Consider the following 16,452-nt stretch of genomic DNA (forward strand, 5'->3'; position numbering starts at 1 on the left):
GTGGGAGTTTGGGGGGAGGGACAAGAATGGAAACAAAAGGCATAATTTAGGAGGTAAATGAAGACACCCAGGTGAGAGAGGATAATGGATTGGACTAGGATGGCAGCCATGAAACACAAGACACATTGCTAGGTATGAAATAGATTTAAGAAGACTATAAAATTAAAGGGATTAATATTATCTATTTCATGGGTGGCCGGATGGCTCAGTTGGTTAGAGCATGGGCTCTTAACAACAAGGTTGCTGGTTCAATTCCCACATAGGATGGTGGGCTGTGCCCCCCACAACCAGACTGAAAATGGCAACTGGACTTGGAGCTGAGCTGTACCCTCCACAAGTAGATTGAAGGACAACGACTTGGAGCTGATGGGCCCTGGAGAAACACACTGCTCCCCAATATTCCCCAATAAAATTTATTTTTAAAAAAAAATTATCAATCTCATACTGTTGTGAAGAAAAAATGGCCCATAATAAGTGGTGAATAAGTGTTAGCTATTATTACCATCATTAATGGGCTAGATATAATTGGTTTTAACATGAATGAAAAATCATCAATATTAAAATCATCTATTAAAACCTACAGGAGTTCCTCTGGCAATAAAATTACTACAAGGCTCTATTATAAAAATAGGTTGGGACAGCAGAGAGGTATAGGAATGAGTAGAAGGTTAGGAGTGAAGAAACAGATGGCCTTCAAATGAGAGAGAGGTTAGAAAAGGTAGTAAGGGAGGGGAGACTTTGCCATGAGGGAAAAATAATGTACCAAAAAGTAAAGATTGGGAGAGAATTATTAATACTAGAGGAAATTTCAGCTAAGTTGACTGAATATGCTGATTTCAGATTGTATCAGCTAGATGAAATTACCTTGCTATACTTACTAGTCATATACAGCTTATTGTCTGACATTTTCACTATGATAATAATAAACATTTAAGTAGTAAACCTTCAGGACTCATTTCTCTAACATGCACCCATAGACCTAGCCACACTGAAGTTGATAATTGCTCCAATATTTTCATCAGTACCGAATGACACCTGTGAATTCTACACCAAATTGAAAATGATTTTTCCCTGGCTTCCCCAAAGGAACTTATGGCCTTTTATCATGGCAACTGCACATCAGGGAAAAGGAAATAATTAGACCTATCAGGGACTTCTGGACACTTCTGGACTCTAAACTGACACTAATTCCAAAAGACCCAAAGTGTCACTGAGGGCCTTCAGACAAAGTAGGAAGCTTATGGAAGTCAAGTTAGCAATTGAGTTTTTGCACAGAGCTGTCTCACAGCAGGCTCAGTGGGTCCCAAACCCACCCTGGGGTTATTTCCCCAGTTCTGGAATATATCATTGGAACAGATATACTTAGCAGTTGGCAGGATCTCCATATTGGTTCCCTGACATGTGGAGTGAGCGCTATTATGGTGGGAAGGGCCAAGCGGAAGTTATTATAACTGCCTTTCCTAAGAAAACAGTAAACCAAAAGCTGTAATGCATTCCCGGAGTGATTGCACAAATTAATGCCATCATCGAGGACTTGAAATATACAGGAGTGGTGATTTCCATCACATCCCCACTCAGCTTGCCTTATTTGGCCTGTGCAGAAGACAGATGTATCTTAGAGATTTATAGTGGATTATCCTAACATTAACCAGGTGGTGTACCAGATATGGTTTCATTGCTTGAGCAAAGTAACACATCCTCTGGTACCTGGTTTGCAGCTATTGATCTGACAAATAATTTTATCTCCATACCTGTCAAAAAGACCCACCAGAAGCAGTTTGCTTAATTACTATTGTTGGCAAGGCCAACAATACACTTTCACCATCCTACTTCATGGGTTTACCAACTCTTCAGCCCTATGTCATAATTTAGTTCACAGGGATCGTGATTGCCTTTCCCTTCAGCAAGATACCACTTTGGTTCATCACATTGATAACATTATGCTGACTGAACCTATTAAGAAGTAGCAACTACTCTAGACTTAAAAAATTTTTATGTCAGTGGGTGGGAAATAAATCCAACTAAAAGTTGAAGACTTCTAACTCAGTGAAACTTCTAGGGCTCAAGATATCACTCTGGTCCTTTACATTGATAACATTATGCTGACTGAACCTACTAAAAAGTAGCAACTACTCTAGACCTAAAGAAATTTCTCTATCAAGGTGGCAGGGACAGAGGTTATGCATGGAGTCAGCAACATGGACTTCCGCTCACCAAAGCCAACCTGGCTATGACCATGCTGAGTGCCCAATGTGCCAGCAGCAGAGACCAACACTGATGCGGCACCACTCACCCAGGGTGGTCAACCAGCTACCTGATGACAGGTTGATTACACTGATCTGCTTCAATTATGGAAGGGGACGTGTTCTGTTCTTAATGGAATAGACATTCTGGATTCAGATCTGCCTTCCCTACACTCCATGCTTCTACGAAAACTATCATCCGGGGACTTACAGAACACCTTATCCACCATTACAGTATGCTATGCAGCATTGCTTCTAGTCAAGAAACTCATTTCATGGCAAATGGAATGAGACAATGGGCTCATGCTCACAGAATCCACTGGTCTTACCATATTTCCCACCATCCTAAAGTAGTTAGCTTGATAGAACAGTGAAATGTCCTTTGGAAGACTCAGTTATAGCGCCTACTAAGTGGCAATACCTTGCAAGGCTGGGGCAAGGCTCTCCAGAAGGCTGTATCTGCTCTGAATTGGTGGCCAATCAATATATGATGTTTCTCCCATAGCCAGGATTCATGGATCCAGGAGGTGGTATAACTATTATTCCCTTAGTGACCCACTAGCAAAACTTTTGCTTCCTGTTCCTATGACTTTACGCTCTGCTGACATAGTGGTCTTAGTTACAAAGGGAGGAATCCTTCCACTGGGAAACACAACAGTGAGCCATTGAAGTGGAAATTAAGACTCCTTCCCAGCCACTTTGTGCTCCTCATGCCTCTGGGACAACAGGCACAGAAGGGCATTTTGGTGCTGGCTAGTGATTTATCCTGACTACCAAGGGGAAACTGGCCTACTACTCCACAACGGAGGTAAGGAAGAGCATGTGTACAATACAGGAGATCTCTTAGTATTACCAGGCCCTGTGATTAAGATCAAGGGAAAATTATAAGCCAATCCAGGCAGGACTTCTAATGGCCTAGATAGAACTAGATAGAACGAAGGTTTGGGTCATTCCAGCAAGTAAAGAACCACAACTAACTGAGGTGCTTGCTAAAGGGAATACAGAATAGGTTGGAAGAAGGTAGTGATAAATACCAGCTATGACCATGTGACCAGTTACAAAAATGAGGACTAATTGTCTCCTTTTTGTTATGAATGTGTGTTTGTATGTGTATAGCAAATGCCTTGGTTTTCTTCCTGCTCTTATTCCCATCATGTAACATAAGATGTACTGACTTTATATCGTTGTATTTAAGTGTTGTTAATTTTACATCATAGTACTTAATTTATAGGATATCAAGGAGAAGAATAAACACCACTTAAGGACATTACTTCCTCTTATGAGAAAGAGATTAGTGAGTTTTTGTTTCTACTCGGGGTAGCTGTATCACATTCGGTGAAACTGTGACCCTATTATTGTCTTTATTTGGAGATTTAGTAGGTTTAAGGATCTGTCTTATGGATGCTGAGTTGATCTGCCATAGTTAATTTAATGTATCAACTTGACTGGGCCATGGAGTGCCCATGTATTTGGTCCAAGATTATTCTAGGTGTGTCTGTGAGGGTGTTTTCAGATGAGATTAACGTTTGAATCAGTTGATTAAGAAAAGCAGACTGACCTCCGTACTGTGAGTGGGCCTCATCCAAACATCTGAAGACCAGAATAGAAAAGGCAGACCCTCCTACAAGTAAGAAGGAACTCCACCTGTCGGACTGCCTTATACTCGGACAGAGATCTTTTTCTGTCATCAGACTTGAACATAAACATTGACTCTTCTTGAGAGTCTCTGCTGTCAGACTAGAACTTACATACTATTGGCAATCCTTGTTCTCAGGCCTTCAGACTTATACTGAAACTACACTATTAGCTCTCCTGGGTTTCCAGCTTGCTTGACTATAGATCTTGGACTTCTGAGACTCCATAATCAGATGAGCCAATTATTTATAATAAATCTCAATCTCACCCTCCGTTCATTCCCTCACTATATTCACACACACATACACCTTATTGGCTCTGTTTCTCTGTAGAGTACTGACTAACACTCTCCATCTAGCTAACACCTACTAGACCATCAAAACCCACTACAAGTATCAACCTCTACTGTGAACTCTTCCCTAATGCCCTAAGCTGGGTTACATGTCTCTCTTTTGTGCTTCCATAATATTCACTAACAATGCTTGTGTCATAATACTTAATCACTGATTTCTATACCTACTCTAAGAACTCTAAGGAATATAAACTCCTTAATGGCAGCAACATAGCTAATTTGACTTCATATCACCAATACTGAACACAAACCCTGGCATATAGTAAGTTCTGAGTAAATACATATTAAACCATTAAGAAAACCTTCCTATGTGAGGTTAGATAATACTCAATTCAGAAAAAATTACTGCTAGACAATAAGAGCATATTGTTGCTATCTGTCAATGAAGTAAGTATTCTGGCATGAAACTGAATACAGGGCTGCTTTATTTTGAGGGCAAAAATTCTCTCACCTCATCCTTCAGGGGACCAAGGCCCCACCAGCAAATCAAGGCTGGGCCATGGTTATGTTTCCCATTTGTAAGCAAGCTATTAAGAACCATTACTATTTGCAATTACTTAGCTACATATATGTAAATCAGGATTATCTCCAAAACAAAATAGAGAAATAATTGGCTACTGAGACTACAACTGTCAACAAAAACCCCCAATTATGAAATTCTGTGCTTAGGAAAACAGCTTCATGATTCTGTTAAACGGCTTCTGTTTTATTTTAGCTTCAAAAATACATTTATACTGATAAAATGCCACTACTGTCTATTTTAAGTTGGGTCTGTGTTTAAGTTTTGATTTAAAAAGAAAAAAGTTGTGCTGCTAAAAAAGATTTGAAAACTCCTAGTCTTTAAAAAAAAAAAAAAAAAACTAGTTTTATAGCTAGACAGACTGAACTTTGAAACTTATTTCTGTCACTTAACAGTTCTGAGTTTTTAGGCAAGTTAATATCTTGGAGTCTCAGTCTTTCCTCTTGTCAAATCCAGACAGTGTTAGTAAGTATTGTAGTGTATTATTAGGAAAGTACAATAAAATAACATACTTAAAACCCTTAGTATGGTTCCTGGCATAGAGTAAGCAATTAATATCTGACCTATTAGTATCACAAATACCTCATCATGAGTAATGATTAGAAAATGAGGGTCAGGGAAAAAGATGAGTGATTGTGAGAGACTATCATAATTTCAGAAAATTTCTATATATAGAAAAAGCAGCTTGAGGATTTTCAATTCTAAGAGCTGTAACACGTATGGATTTAGGTTTCAAAATATCTAAGTCTAAAACAAATGGCAGAGCATATGTATCATAAATAATATACTATGGAAAGAGTAACTCAGGGATATGAAAAAACAGGGTCTAAAGATTTCATGATGGTTGTCACCATCACCAACAAACCCATTGTTAAGCATATCTAAATAAGCATTTCCTATTAAAATTTAAGGCATGGTATTACTATAAATACTATGAGGAATCTTGACTAATTTTTTGGTAGCATTCAATTAATGTTCTGCTGTTTGTTGAAACTTCATTTCTTGACTTGAATTTTGATTTAATTAATCAGGTTCAGTTACTGAAAATTGTATGAAGTAATGAAATGACAGTAAAAGCATATGACAGAGTTCATCGAATATCATGTGGCAAATTGAACACGAAGATTAAAACAAACTGATACCTGCTTGGAAAGCACTTTCATGTGCCCCACGCTTCCCCGGCAATACGCTTCAAGGATGACACCAAATTGTACGGAGACAGCAGGAATGTGCACTTCTGACCTGAAGAAAGTTAATAATATTATGATGTTTTGTCAGATACTTCAGATCACTAAATAAAAGTACTGATTTCTTCATTCTATTATAAAATTGACTTATGATGCCAACTAAAGAAAGGAAGAACACATCCTCTTGTGAAAAATTTTTAGTGGTATGGTCAACTTTCCAACACTTTAAACATTATAGTTGAAAAAGATATGAGATTTCATAATTAGTTAATTCTTTATTCCAAGAAATCCAAAATTTTCACATCTCACCTTATTTGCTTTTCGGAGTGAAAAGCTAACATTTCCAATTTAGAGACAATTAAAATGAAACACAAAGACCTGACTTATATCACACAACTGACTAATCCCTCAATTGGCTTCTATTCAGTTTTTTCTCAAAGAATGATGTGCACACCTGAAACTAATTTTAAAAAAAATGGTGTGCACATTTGAAAATGGAATACATTATTTTGTTATTCCCTGAAAGGTATAAAATAAGACTGAACTGGATGAGCAAAGAATACAAATTAACAACAAGAAAAGAAAAACTCTAATAATAATAATAAAATCAAGATCCAGAAATATACCCCATAAAATAAAAATATTATAGAGCTTATTTTCCTTAAGAAGCTAAGCCTAAAAGGAAAGTTATTTTTTTCCTGATAATCATTACTTTCAATATTCTGAAGTCCGGATGAAAAAAGTAAAAACGTCTCAGTAGAGAGTCAGAAATGAGGAATCAACAATTTTCATAGGAAACTAAAGAACTTTTAGTTCTCTTTCCTGATTTTACGTTTATATAAATTTGGTGAAATAGGTTCATGTATTTCTGAAAATGACCTAGTTGATAAAGAAGTTGAAAAATAAAGCTACAGTTGTTACAGGAAAACTTTAAAATCTTTACCCTGTAGTAGCAATGATATAATATTACTACCCACAGCCTTTTGGAAGGAATAAGTCTGGTTTTCAGTCTAAACACATTAACACATTTAGTCTAAATATATACACTTTACAGGAAAACAGCAATACACTAATTATTAGTTTCAGTTAAAAATCAAGAAGGCATAGAGGGATACTTATCTGAATTGAAAATTGAGGATTTGGTTATCAAGAAATAGAAGACACCAAGAGAGTATCAATCTTACAGATGGCTCAGAAACAACTAAAGCAGCTCACTGTTTTTGCTAAATGTCCTGTATTACACTGGTTTATATTAACAAAAGTACAAGATAGTCTCAAACTGCAATATAAAACACTTACCTAAGGTGCCAAAACAGAAATTGCCCTATCCTCCGATTAGCAAGTGCTCTTTCTAGTAGGAATCTAGAGAGGGCACAATCAAGAAAAGGCTCGTATTTTAAAACTTGCACCAGTTGTAAAAGATACTGAGCGAGTTCTTCATCACTGAAAAAAAAACACAAAAGACACAGTAAGTCACTCAATACCCCATGCCAGAAAAAGATACCTTCCTATCAAATTATCAAATACTAACTTACTGAAACACAATGGCGTTTTTGGGTCAGGCGTGTTGCTTGCTTACAGTCACTGTTTCACTATTACAGTAACATACGAAAAGCTGAGGATTTCAGATGGGCGGGAGGGAGAGTGGAAGGGAGCAAAGAGCAGATACATGGGGCATCTTTATTAAATTAACTAGGTTGCTATAATTGACAATTATATTTACAATCAGCCCAGAGTTACAATAAAATTAGGTACTGATTTCTGATCATGCTCAAAGTTATATACTTAGTTAACCAATCAATTTTTTAAAATAAAAATTCTATTAGTATGCCAGCAATTTATTTTCCTTCCCTATCATTAGGGTTAAGATAACCCTAGATAACCCTTCTCCAAGATAACCAATGAATAATTAAAATCTTAAATGCAAATAGTTTGAAAGATAAGGAAATGAGTGTATTTGTAAGTGGAAATTGATTCACTAATTAATATAACATAATATTGTAACTAACTGAGCAGAAGGTTAGTGGATCTATATTTTGTGTCTGTCTCCAAACCATTCACATATAAACACACTCCCATCAGAGGCAGTTCTAGTAGCTGGGTCAGATACAAATCCCAAGTCTACTACTCGTTGACGATAGTCTTGGACAATAAACGGTTAAGAATGTAGTCTAAGGCAGATTTGGCACTGAAGCCCAAGGTACTGGATACCAAGGGAAAAAAAAAAACTCATAACTAGACATTTAACCTAGGGAAATGCATCAGAATTGCCTATATGGAACATGGAGATCACAGCCATCTCCTCCTGGGGATCAATACATTTAAGAAAAACACCTGACTCGGCCTAATGAAAACTTAAGACTGAGGAGCAACTGGGAGCCTCATTTTTTAAAACTATCAACACAACAATCGTAAAGTTTATTATAAAACCCATGGCCATTATAAAAGCTATAAATAGAGTAAAAGATAGAAAGGAAGAAATAGAAGGAGGATTCCCTTTCCTTACACATCTAATTTCACTCCTCGAAAATGACCACTACTCATGAGTTTGTGTAATTTCTGTGGGCTATCACATGGTTTAAAACACATACACTTTTAGAAAGAAAAAGAATTATAGTATCCATAATTTTCTGAGAACTTTTATTTATTTTTCAAATAGACATACAGTATAACCCTCATTTTTGAGACTAGAAAGAAAATGGAAAAACCTGAAAATGCCCATTTTCTGAGACTGTCTGAATAATAACATTTCAAATTATCTCCCATAGATTCTCACACATGTATTGTCCAAAGGGGACTGTACAAGTATGTTCACTGCAGCATTGTTTATAACAGACAAATCTGGAGAAAACTTAAAATGTTCCTCAACGGGGAATGGAATAAGTAAGATATATCCCTATGACAGAATATTACACTGTAGTAAAAGGAAACTACATTTATATGTAATGGGAAAGATTGACCTCAAAAACCTAATGTTAAATTTTTTAAAAAGCAAAATGTAAAACAATACATACAGCTCCATGTACGTTTGTATGACTTTTCAATGTATAATATTTTGTATCTGTATTTTTATAGATATAAAAAGTGGTAAAAACAGAAAAATGTGATAGAAAGATACACACCAAATTTATGATTATGGTTGCCTCTGGAAAGTAAAAGAAGTAATCAGGATTACTTCTATCAAACTAGGGCAAGGAAATTATGAGGACTTCATCTTTAACTATAATGCTATTTGCTTAATAATAATAAAAAGTTTTTAATAATCATGACAAAATATCAACATTTATTAATTATGGGTAGACAAAAGAAAGAGTTAACACAGCAGGCCTGACTGTTATCCTTTTAAAAAGGTTGGCACTTGGCTGGCATCTGGAAATACAGATTTCAAAAGGCTTTCTACCACCCCACCAGGTAAGAATGGCTCACAATGCCTAAATTGTGCAAACAGTACGGCTTATGCAGAACACCCATTTTCCTTCTGGGAGTCTAGAATTTTGGTATGCTCTAGGCAGAGTGAAAGAAACCTTAGAAACTTTGCCTGGTTTCCTCCAGACTTTGTCCCATGAATCTTTGTCCTTTGCCAATTCTGCTCTGTATCCTTTGGCTGTAATAAACCATCCAAGAATATGACTATATGCCGAGTCCTGTGAGTCCTCCTAGTGAATCACGGAACCTGAGGGTGATGATGGGGACCTCGGACCCAGTATGTTTTTGTTTTACAATACCTATAGAGTAAATGTGAGAGAGTGAGAATGTGAGAGAGACGGAGGGAGGGAGGGAAGGAACAAATGCTTTGAACTCTGAATAATTCCTAGCCTTTTCCTTTCTTATGAGACATTCAAGCATTTTCTACCCACCCCCAAGTTATTCCTTGCCCCACAGAAAGCCAACTCAGGAGATACCTCATCTGTCGCAGGCAGCCCACAGCATATTCCCGCACATACTGATCTGGATAGTTGAAATCTAGAAGTTCCAGGGCCTCCCGGGGAGGCAGTTTAGGCCAAATCTGAAGTAGCGCCTGAAGCTGTTTAAAAATTGAAACTGGTTCAGAAATTGTAGGGGGAAATAGTAATCTATTTTTCCATGGCATATAGTAGTAAAGAGGGGTCGAAACAAAGGAGAAGCATACTTGCAATTATGGAGGCCTCAAAAATCCATTCCTGATAATATGGATTAATAAAAATTGTCTTAAATTATAGTTGAAATATTCTATAGATAAACAGGTTAAAAAAGCTATTAAGTACTAGCTTAGAATGTACACTGAACATATGAATTCTACAATCATTAGACATTAACTGATTTTCAAACGGAGAGAGGGGAGGAGGGAAGGAAGGAGGGAGAGAGGGAGCGCATGCATATACACGCATACACAAAATGATCAAGAAATATTTAGAGGTAAAACTCAAAGTACAAATACAAGCCGCAAGGCTCAAGTTAATGACAGGAAATTTACATATAAAGTTCATTAATAACAACATAACATTACTTTGAGGGAGTTCACTTTTAACTCTTGATATTTTAAGAGCATCTATTGCTTAACAGAACTTTTTATTGACCATAGCATGTTTAAAACCTTTAAATCATAATAAGTAACCCATTAGAAATAAATAGTACCTAGTTATTTATTTTCTATAAATAAGGCAAATACAGCCAGTCTCCTATTTATACATGCCACGTAGAAATGATCTAGACATAGGATAAAAAAGAATCCTTGAGGAGATGAGCCGGAATTGTAGGTAGAGGGTGGGTTTGAGTACACGTGGCCACATTTTTGGAAACCCTGGTTCCAGAGAGCCTAAATCTCTTGAGCTTTTGTGTGAGGCTTGGGCTTTGAGAATTAAATAAAAATAGCTTATATTTTATTATTTTAATTCTACAAATTATTCAGCCCATTATGTCAAGTGCCTCCAAAAGGTTAATATCTGAATGAATGCCCAGCAGCTGTAAGTTAAAAGGTATTTTCTCGTAGCAAACAAATTTCAAAGTTCACTAAAGATAACTTTTAAGAAATTAACTTAATTTTTCAATTTACATTTACAGAAAAATGGCTTTCAAATAAGTTTTAAAAATTGGATTACATTGCCATTATTAGTATACATCTATATAAACTGCTAACAAAGATATGAAATTTATTACAATTTGCATAAACTACATTAAAGTTTCTCAACAAGTACAGTAAAATGTTAGTTTCTTAATTTTAACTTTATCTTAAATTTTTAATTATTCTTAAATCTGCATTGAATAAAAAGAATAGCTTTATTACTTGTTATATATATATATATATAGCACACATATACATATAGTACATAAACAGACATACACTTGTCTATGGTATCAAAATCTCATGGGGATGGGACTAGTAGGAGGGAAAATGTCTAAAATGGCTCCTAAGGAGTGTAATAATGAAAAAAGTTTGAGAAATACTGGTTTAAAGATATAAAACACCCACCTCACCCCACTTTTTACCACTGATGGGCCCCCTCCATCCTTTCCCCAACGCCCTAATGGACCAGCAGTCCTGATTATGGATAAGGAATTGGGGGGACCATTTCTTGAGGGTCTAAAACAACAGTAAAAAAACTCTTAGCATATATTACTCCACAAAAACAATACTGCAAAGGATAGATAACATTCTGTGACACTAGAGGTTCAACTATGTTATGGGTTAAAAACACCCCTACTACTGGAAAGTAATTAACCTTTGGTAAGATTATTTACAATTATTAAAAAATAAATTATAGGGGCGGCTGAATGGCTCAGTTGGTTAGAGCGTAAGCTCTCAACAACAAGGTTGCTGGTTCAATTCCTGCATGGGACGGTGGGCTGCGCCCCCTGCAACTAAAGATTGAAAATGGCAACTGGACTTAGAGCTGAGCTGCGCCCTCCACAACTAATAGACTAAAGGACAACGACTTGGAGCTGATGGGCCCTGGAGAAGCAAACTGTTCCCCAATAAAGTTTTAAAAAAATAAAAATAAATTATATAAACATAAAATTAAATACATTACCAAAACCCATCACTTTAGCTTGGGGAAACATATGGAAGCAAATAGGGAAGGGAAATTTGACTCAGCCATATAGTGAAAACAATTACCTGCCTGCTGCAAAGACTACTGAAATCCCTTCTGCATTATGCCAAAGAATGTTCTCCTGTGTATTAATGGGCTACTCTTCTATAGAATTTTCACCCCCGGCTTACACCTGTTGAATTAAGAGTACAAACTGCACGAGGCTTCTGGCTCTCCACTTCCCAAGGTAATCGATCTATTGATCTATTGAAAACATAGTTTGTGTTCTTTTGTACAAGTTCACTGTAACTGGCAATGGGGACAGGGTCAGAGGAGAAACTAAGCCACATTACTTTTTATACCATTAACTTTTTTTCTAGACTACTAAAAAGGGGGGTTAGGATTGTGAAATTCACATTTTCCTACACCTGTTTACACTTGGGTGTTTGTACTTGAGTATTAAATTACACCACTACCTTTCTTCTACTAAAATGGAGGATGTTGAGTTATAGCTGATAACAATGCTTTAGATTCCCTCATGAAAATGAGACAAGCATGATAAATTCCTGAATATAAAAGTCACTGTCCTTCTGTTCAAATAAAGAATATTAAGCATAAATTAGCTCATTTCATTTCCTGACAGCTGACATAAGAAACCTCTCAGATATCTTTTAAGAATACAGCAAGATGGCATGACTGAATACTGTGTTCTTTTTATCAGCAGCATACACAGCCAGACACCATGCAAAAGCAAAGTCTTCCCTTTGAAAGGGCTATGATGGTATGCCAAGTTTTTTCACAGAATATCATTTTTAAATGTAGATACAAACAAATGAGAAGAAAAAAAGATTATGAGAAATGTTTGTACTCTAATTCTATACAACATAATATGATGGATGTCTTCATAAAGGATGGTTTCAGGAGGCACTTAGAACGGGACACAATCCATGAGAAGTAGGCCAATGTGCCAAGTGAAAAGGTTTATATCTTATATTCCATCATTATGGGGGTTCATGGAAAACTAACCTTGAATTTAAATAAGTAAGTGGTTAGAAGATAACTATGTCAAAACAATTAAAACCTATCCAAATGACAAAAACAGCTCCTTTTCAGAGTAAGTAATGTTCATGTGGTCTAACAGTAGAACAGTTTAAACGAAGCCCATTATAATATACTTACATAACATGATTCAAAAAATCTTTAAGACATTATTAAGAAATAAACTCAAAAGAAATCCTTTCTACACGTAATTTGAAGTAAAACTATAAAATCAAAGATTTTAAAAATGCATATGATTAAAATCAATTTTTAAAGTCATTATACATTTACTAAAACCAGAAAACTTTTTTTGTTTTTAAGAAGGGCGCAGCTCAGTAGCTCACACAGGGATCGAACTGGCAACCTCGGTGCTACCAGCACCACGCTCTAACCAACTGAGCTAACAGGCCACCCTCAAAACCAGAAAACTTTTTAAAAGATTGGGTGAATTCAAATAAGTTAACAAATTTGGTTATTTTAATATGCCAATTGTATTCGTCTGATTAAAAAACATTTCAAGGATCCTTCTATAGAGCATTAATGACCAACTGAATTTAATAAATGCCAGTGCTTTTGACAGTCTTGGAAAATTAAATCAAGGAGCGAAAATTTCGTAGGTATTTTGGAGCAAAATTTTTTCCTCTGTCTCTATCCTGCCTAAAGACATTCAACACTGCCCAACTGAAACAAATGTTACATTTGATCTGAATCGCTTATGCTCCAAAATGTTAACTTCTACAAACAGAGGTAATTTTCAAACAATACATATTCATTTTAGAAAGTCATTGCAAAGGGTCTTAAGATTAAAACTTTGGAGTTCATTGATGAAACAGAAGTAGCCCAGGACCTACCATGTGCAGGTAATTACTATAGATAATTACACCATAGATAATTACACCATAGGTAATTACTATAGGTAATAATTGTGTTTAGTGAAATAAACAGAAAATCTACATAGAATCTGGAATTTTTAAATCTTCAAACTTTCTGGTCTACCATTTAGAGTATAAGCAAGAGTTTAAAACCTCAAAATTTCTCCGGCAAAAAATTATCCAACCTGTGGAAATATATCTATGTAGGAAAACACAGTACAGAAACTCAACAAAGTAATATATAATCCTAACAGGTGTTACAGAAATGATCTTCTATTACCTGAGCAACATCCTCAAGTTTATTCCACTTGATCGACAGTAATAATTTTGGCAGTGACTGTGGGAAATTCTCTCTGCAGTCTTGTCGCAAAGTCCAAATAAGATCCATTTCATTCTCACACAGTTGAGACAAGGGATCCCTGTCCAAGATTTCCTTCAGTACAACAAGAAACTTTTTTCCACCCCGACTCTAAGAAGTAAAATTACTCATTAGAGAACTGAATTGTGCAAACATCCCTGGCAAACACTTAGCAAATTTATATGCAATAAATTTATAAACAACTTATGAGCTTTAACATGTGAGTTACTAAAAATCTAATTCTTCAAAAAGATTAATAAAGATGGATATCCCTTTTAAAGTTTTTATTGCCAAATATAATATTTGTAAGCTAAGGATGAAGGAAAGAATTAGTCTCAAACAGTTCTAAAAAAGGAAAAATACTGTTAAAAATCCATGTGCAAACACTAGGTGGCAGAATTGTGGTATGGATTTAAAAAGTCATTTATTATTATGAATTAAATTTCCTTCTTTAATTTTCAGTTTCTATTAAAAAAAAACAACAACAAATTAACAAAAAATGAACCAAATATATGAAGTTTTTTAAAAAAGTAATAGGTGCTGTCTTGGCTTAGAGGCATAAAACCACTTGGATTAAGAGCTGAATTTTGGCTAAACGTGACAAAAATACAATTATCTCATTTTCTTTCCCAATCCTTATAAGAATATAGTAAAATGAAGAAGATTTCATGTTATTTTTTTGGATCTAGCCGCTAAATTGCACTAACATTAAAAGAAATAGGTGCATTTCTCTCTACTTAAAGAAAAACTATACCAGTGAGGCCAAAACAGTAAAAACAAAAACAAAAACAAAAAAAATCTCTCCAGAATTATCTGACAAGATTCTGTAAGGATTTATATTCTATTATTATATTACTTTGTATATGACATTATTTTAACTAGGATTTGATATAAACATTAAAATAAATGAAAAGTCATTACTAATTATCTAAAGTAGTGAGATTCAAAATAGCATATGCCAATGTAAAAGAGAATGGGAATAACATGACTGTCAAGGTAGAACATCTGAAAGACTTAACAAAAACACTACTGGAACGAATAAGCAACTGAAGCAAGGTTTCAGGATACAAGGACAATATACAAAAGTAAACTGCTTCCTATACATGAGAAACAAACAATTGGAATTTTAAATTAAAAACAATTCCACATTAGCACCCCAAAATATGAAAATTTAGGTATAAAATTAACAAAACATGTACAAGTTCTATATGAAAAAAACTAGAGAACTCTGATGAATGAAATCAAACAAGAACTAAATAAATGACAAAGTATTCCATGTTTGTTCATGGATAGGAAGACTCAATATTGTCAAAATGTCAGTTCTTCCCAACTTATTGAATAGATTCAATGCAAAACCAATCAAAATCTCAGTAAGTTATTTTGTGGATATCAACAAACTGATTCTAAAGTTTATATGGAAAAACGAGACTCAGAATAGCCAACACAATATTGAAGAACAAAGTTGAAAGACTGACACTACCCAACTTGTATGAAAATAAATGTGAAATGCAAAATTATAAAATAGAAGATAATAGAGGAGAAAATCTAGATGATCTTGAGTTTGGCAATGACTTTTTGCATATACCATGTTTCCCCAAAAATAAGACCTAGCCAGACAATCAGCTCTAATGCGTCTTTTGGAGCAAAAATTAATGTAAGACCCGGTCTTATATTATATTACATTATATCAGATCAGTTCTTATATTATAGTAAAATAAGACCGGGTCTTATATTACATTATATAAGACCGGTTCTTATATTATAGTAAAATAAGACTGGGTCTTATATTAATTTTTGCTGCAAAAGACGCATTAGAGCTGATTGGGTAGTTTTCAGGGAAACACGGTAATACCAAATGCATTATCCTACAAAGAAAAAACTGATAAGCTAGACTTGGTTAAATTTAAAATTATCTGTTCTGTGAAAGACACTGAGAAGAAAATGAAAACACAAGCCATTACTGGAAGAAAATATTTGCAAAAAATATATATATATGATAAAGGACTGTTATCCAAAATATATAAAGAATTGTTAAAACTCAACAATAAGAAAATAAACTACCAGAATAAAATATGGGTCAAAGACATGAACAGACACCTCACCAAATAAGATATATAAATGTCAAATAAGCATAGGAAAAGATGCTTAGTATCATATGTCATCAGGAAAATGCAAATTAAAACAAAAATGAGACACAACTACACAGTTGGCTAACATTCAGAACACTGACAACACCAAA

At 35.1% G+C, this 16,452-nt stretch overlaps 1 protein-coding gene and 1 non-coding gene across 3 annotated transcripts in view; one reads left to right on the forward strand and one right to left on the reverse strand.

Moving 5' to 3' along the window:
• Window positions 1–16,452, reverse strand: part of PIK3CB (phosphatidylinositol-4,5-bisphosphate 3-kinase catalytic subunit beta) — a 153,485-nt gene that overhangs the window by 24,631 nt on the left and 112,402 nt on the right. For both annotated transcript variants that reach the window (XM_019747566.2, XM_019747603.2), the window contains 4 exons: window positions 14,136–14,324; window positions 9,840–9,961; window positions 7,237–7,380; window positions 5,893–5,992 (listed from right to left, as the gene is read on the reverse strand). In XM_019747566.2, the coding sequence (XP_019603125.2) occupies window positions 5,893–5,992; window positions 7,237–7,380; window positions 9,840–9,961; window positions 14,136–14,324 (555 nt within the window). The remainder of the gene's footprint in view (window positions 1–5,892; window positions 5,993–7,236; window positions 7,381–9,839; window positions 9,962–14,135; window positions 14,325–16,452) is intronic.
• Window positions 12,636–12,775, forward strand: LOC141567367 (small nucleolar RNA SNORA15). Its single transcript, XR_012489962.1, has one exon. It is a non-coding gene; the product is annotated as a small nucleolar RNA SNORA15 (small nucleolar RNA).

Source organism: Rhinolophus sinicus, linkage group LG10, assembly GCF_036562045.2.
Source record: "Rhinolophus sinicus isolate RSC01 linkage group LG10, ASM3656204v1, whole genome shotgun sequence".
Taxonomy (NCBI): Eukaryota; Metazoa; Chordata; class Mammalia; order Chiroptera; family Rhinolophidae; genus Rhinolophus; species Rhinolophus sinicus.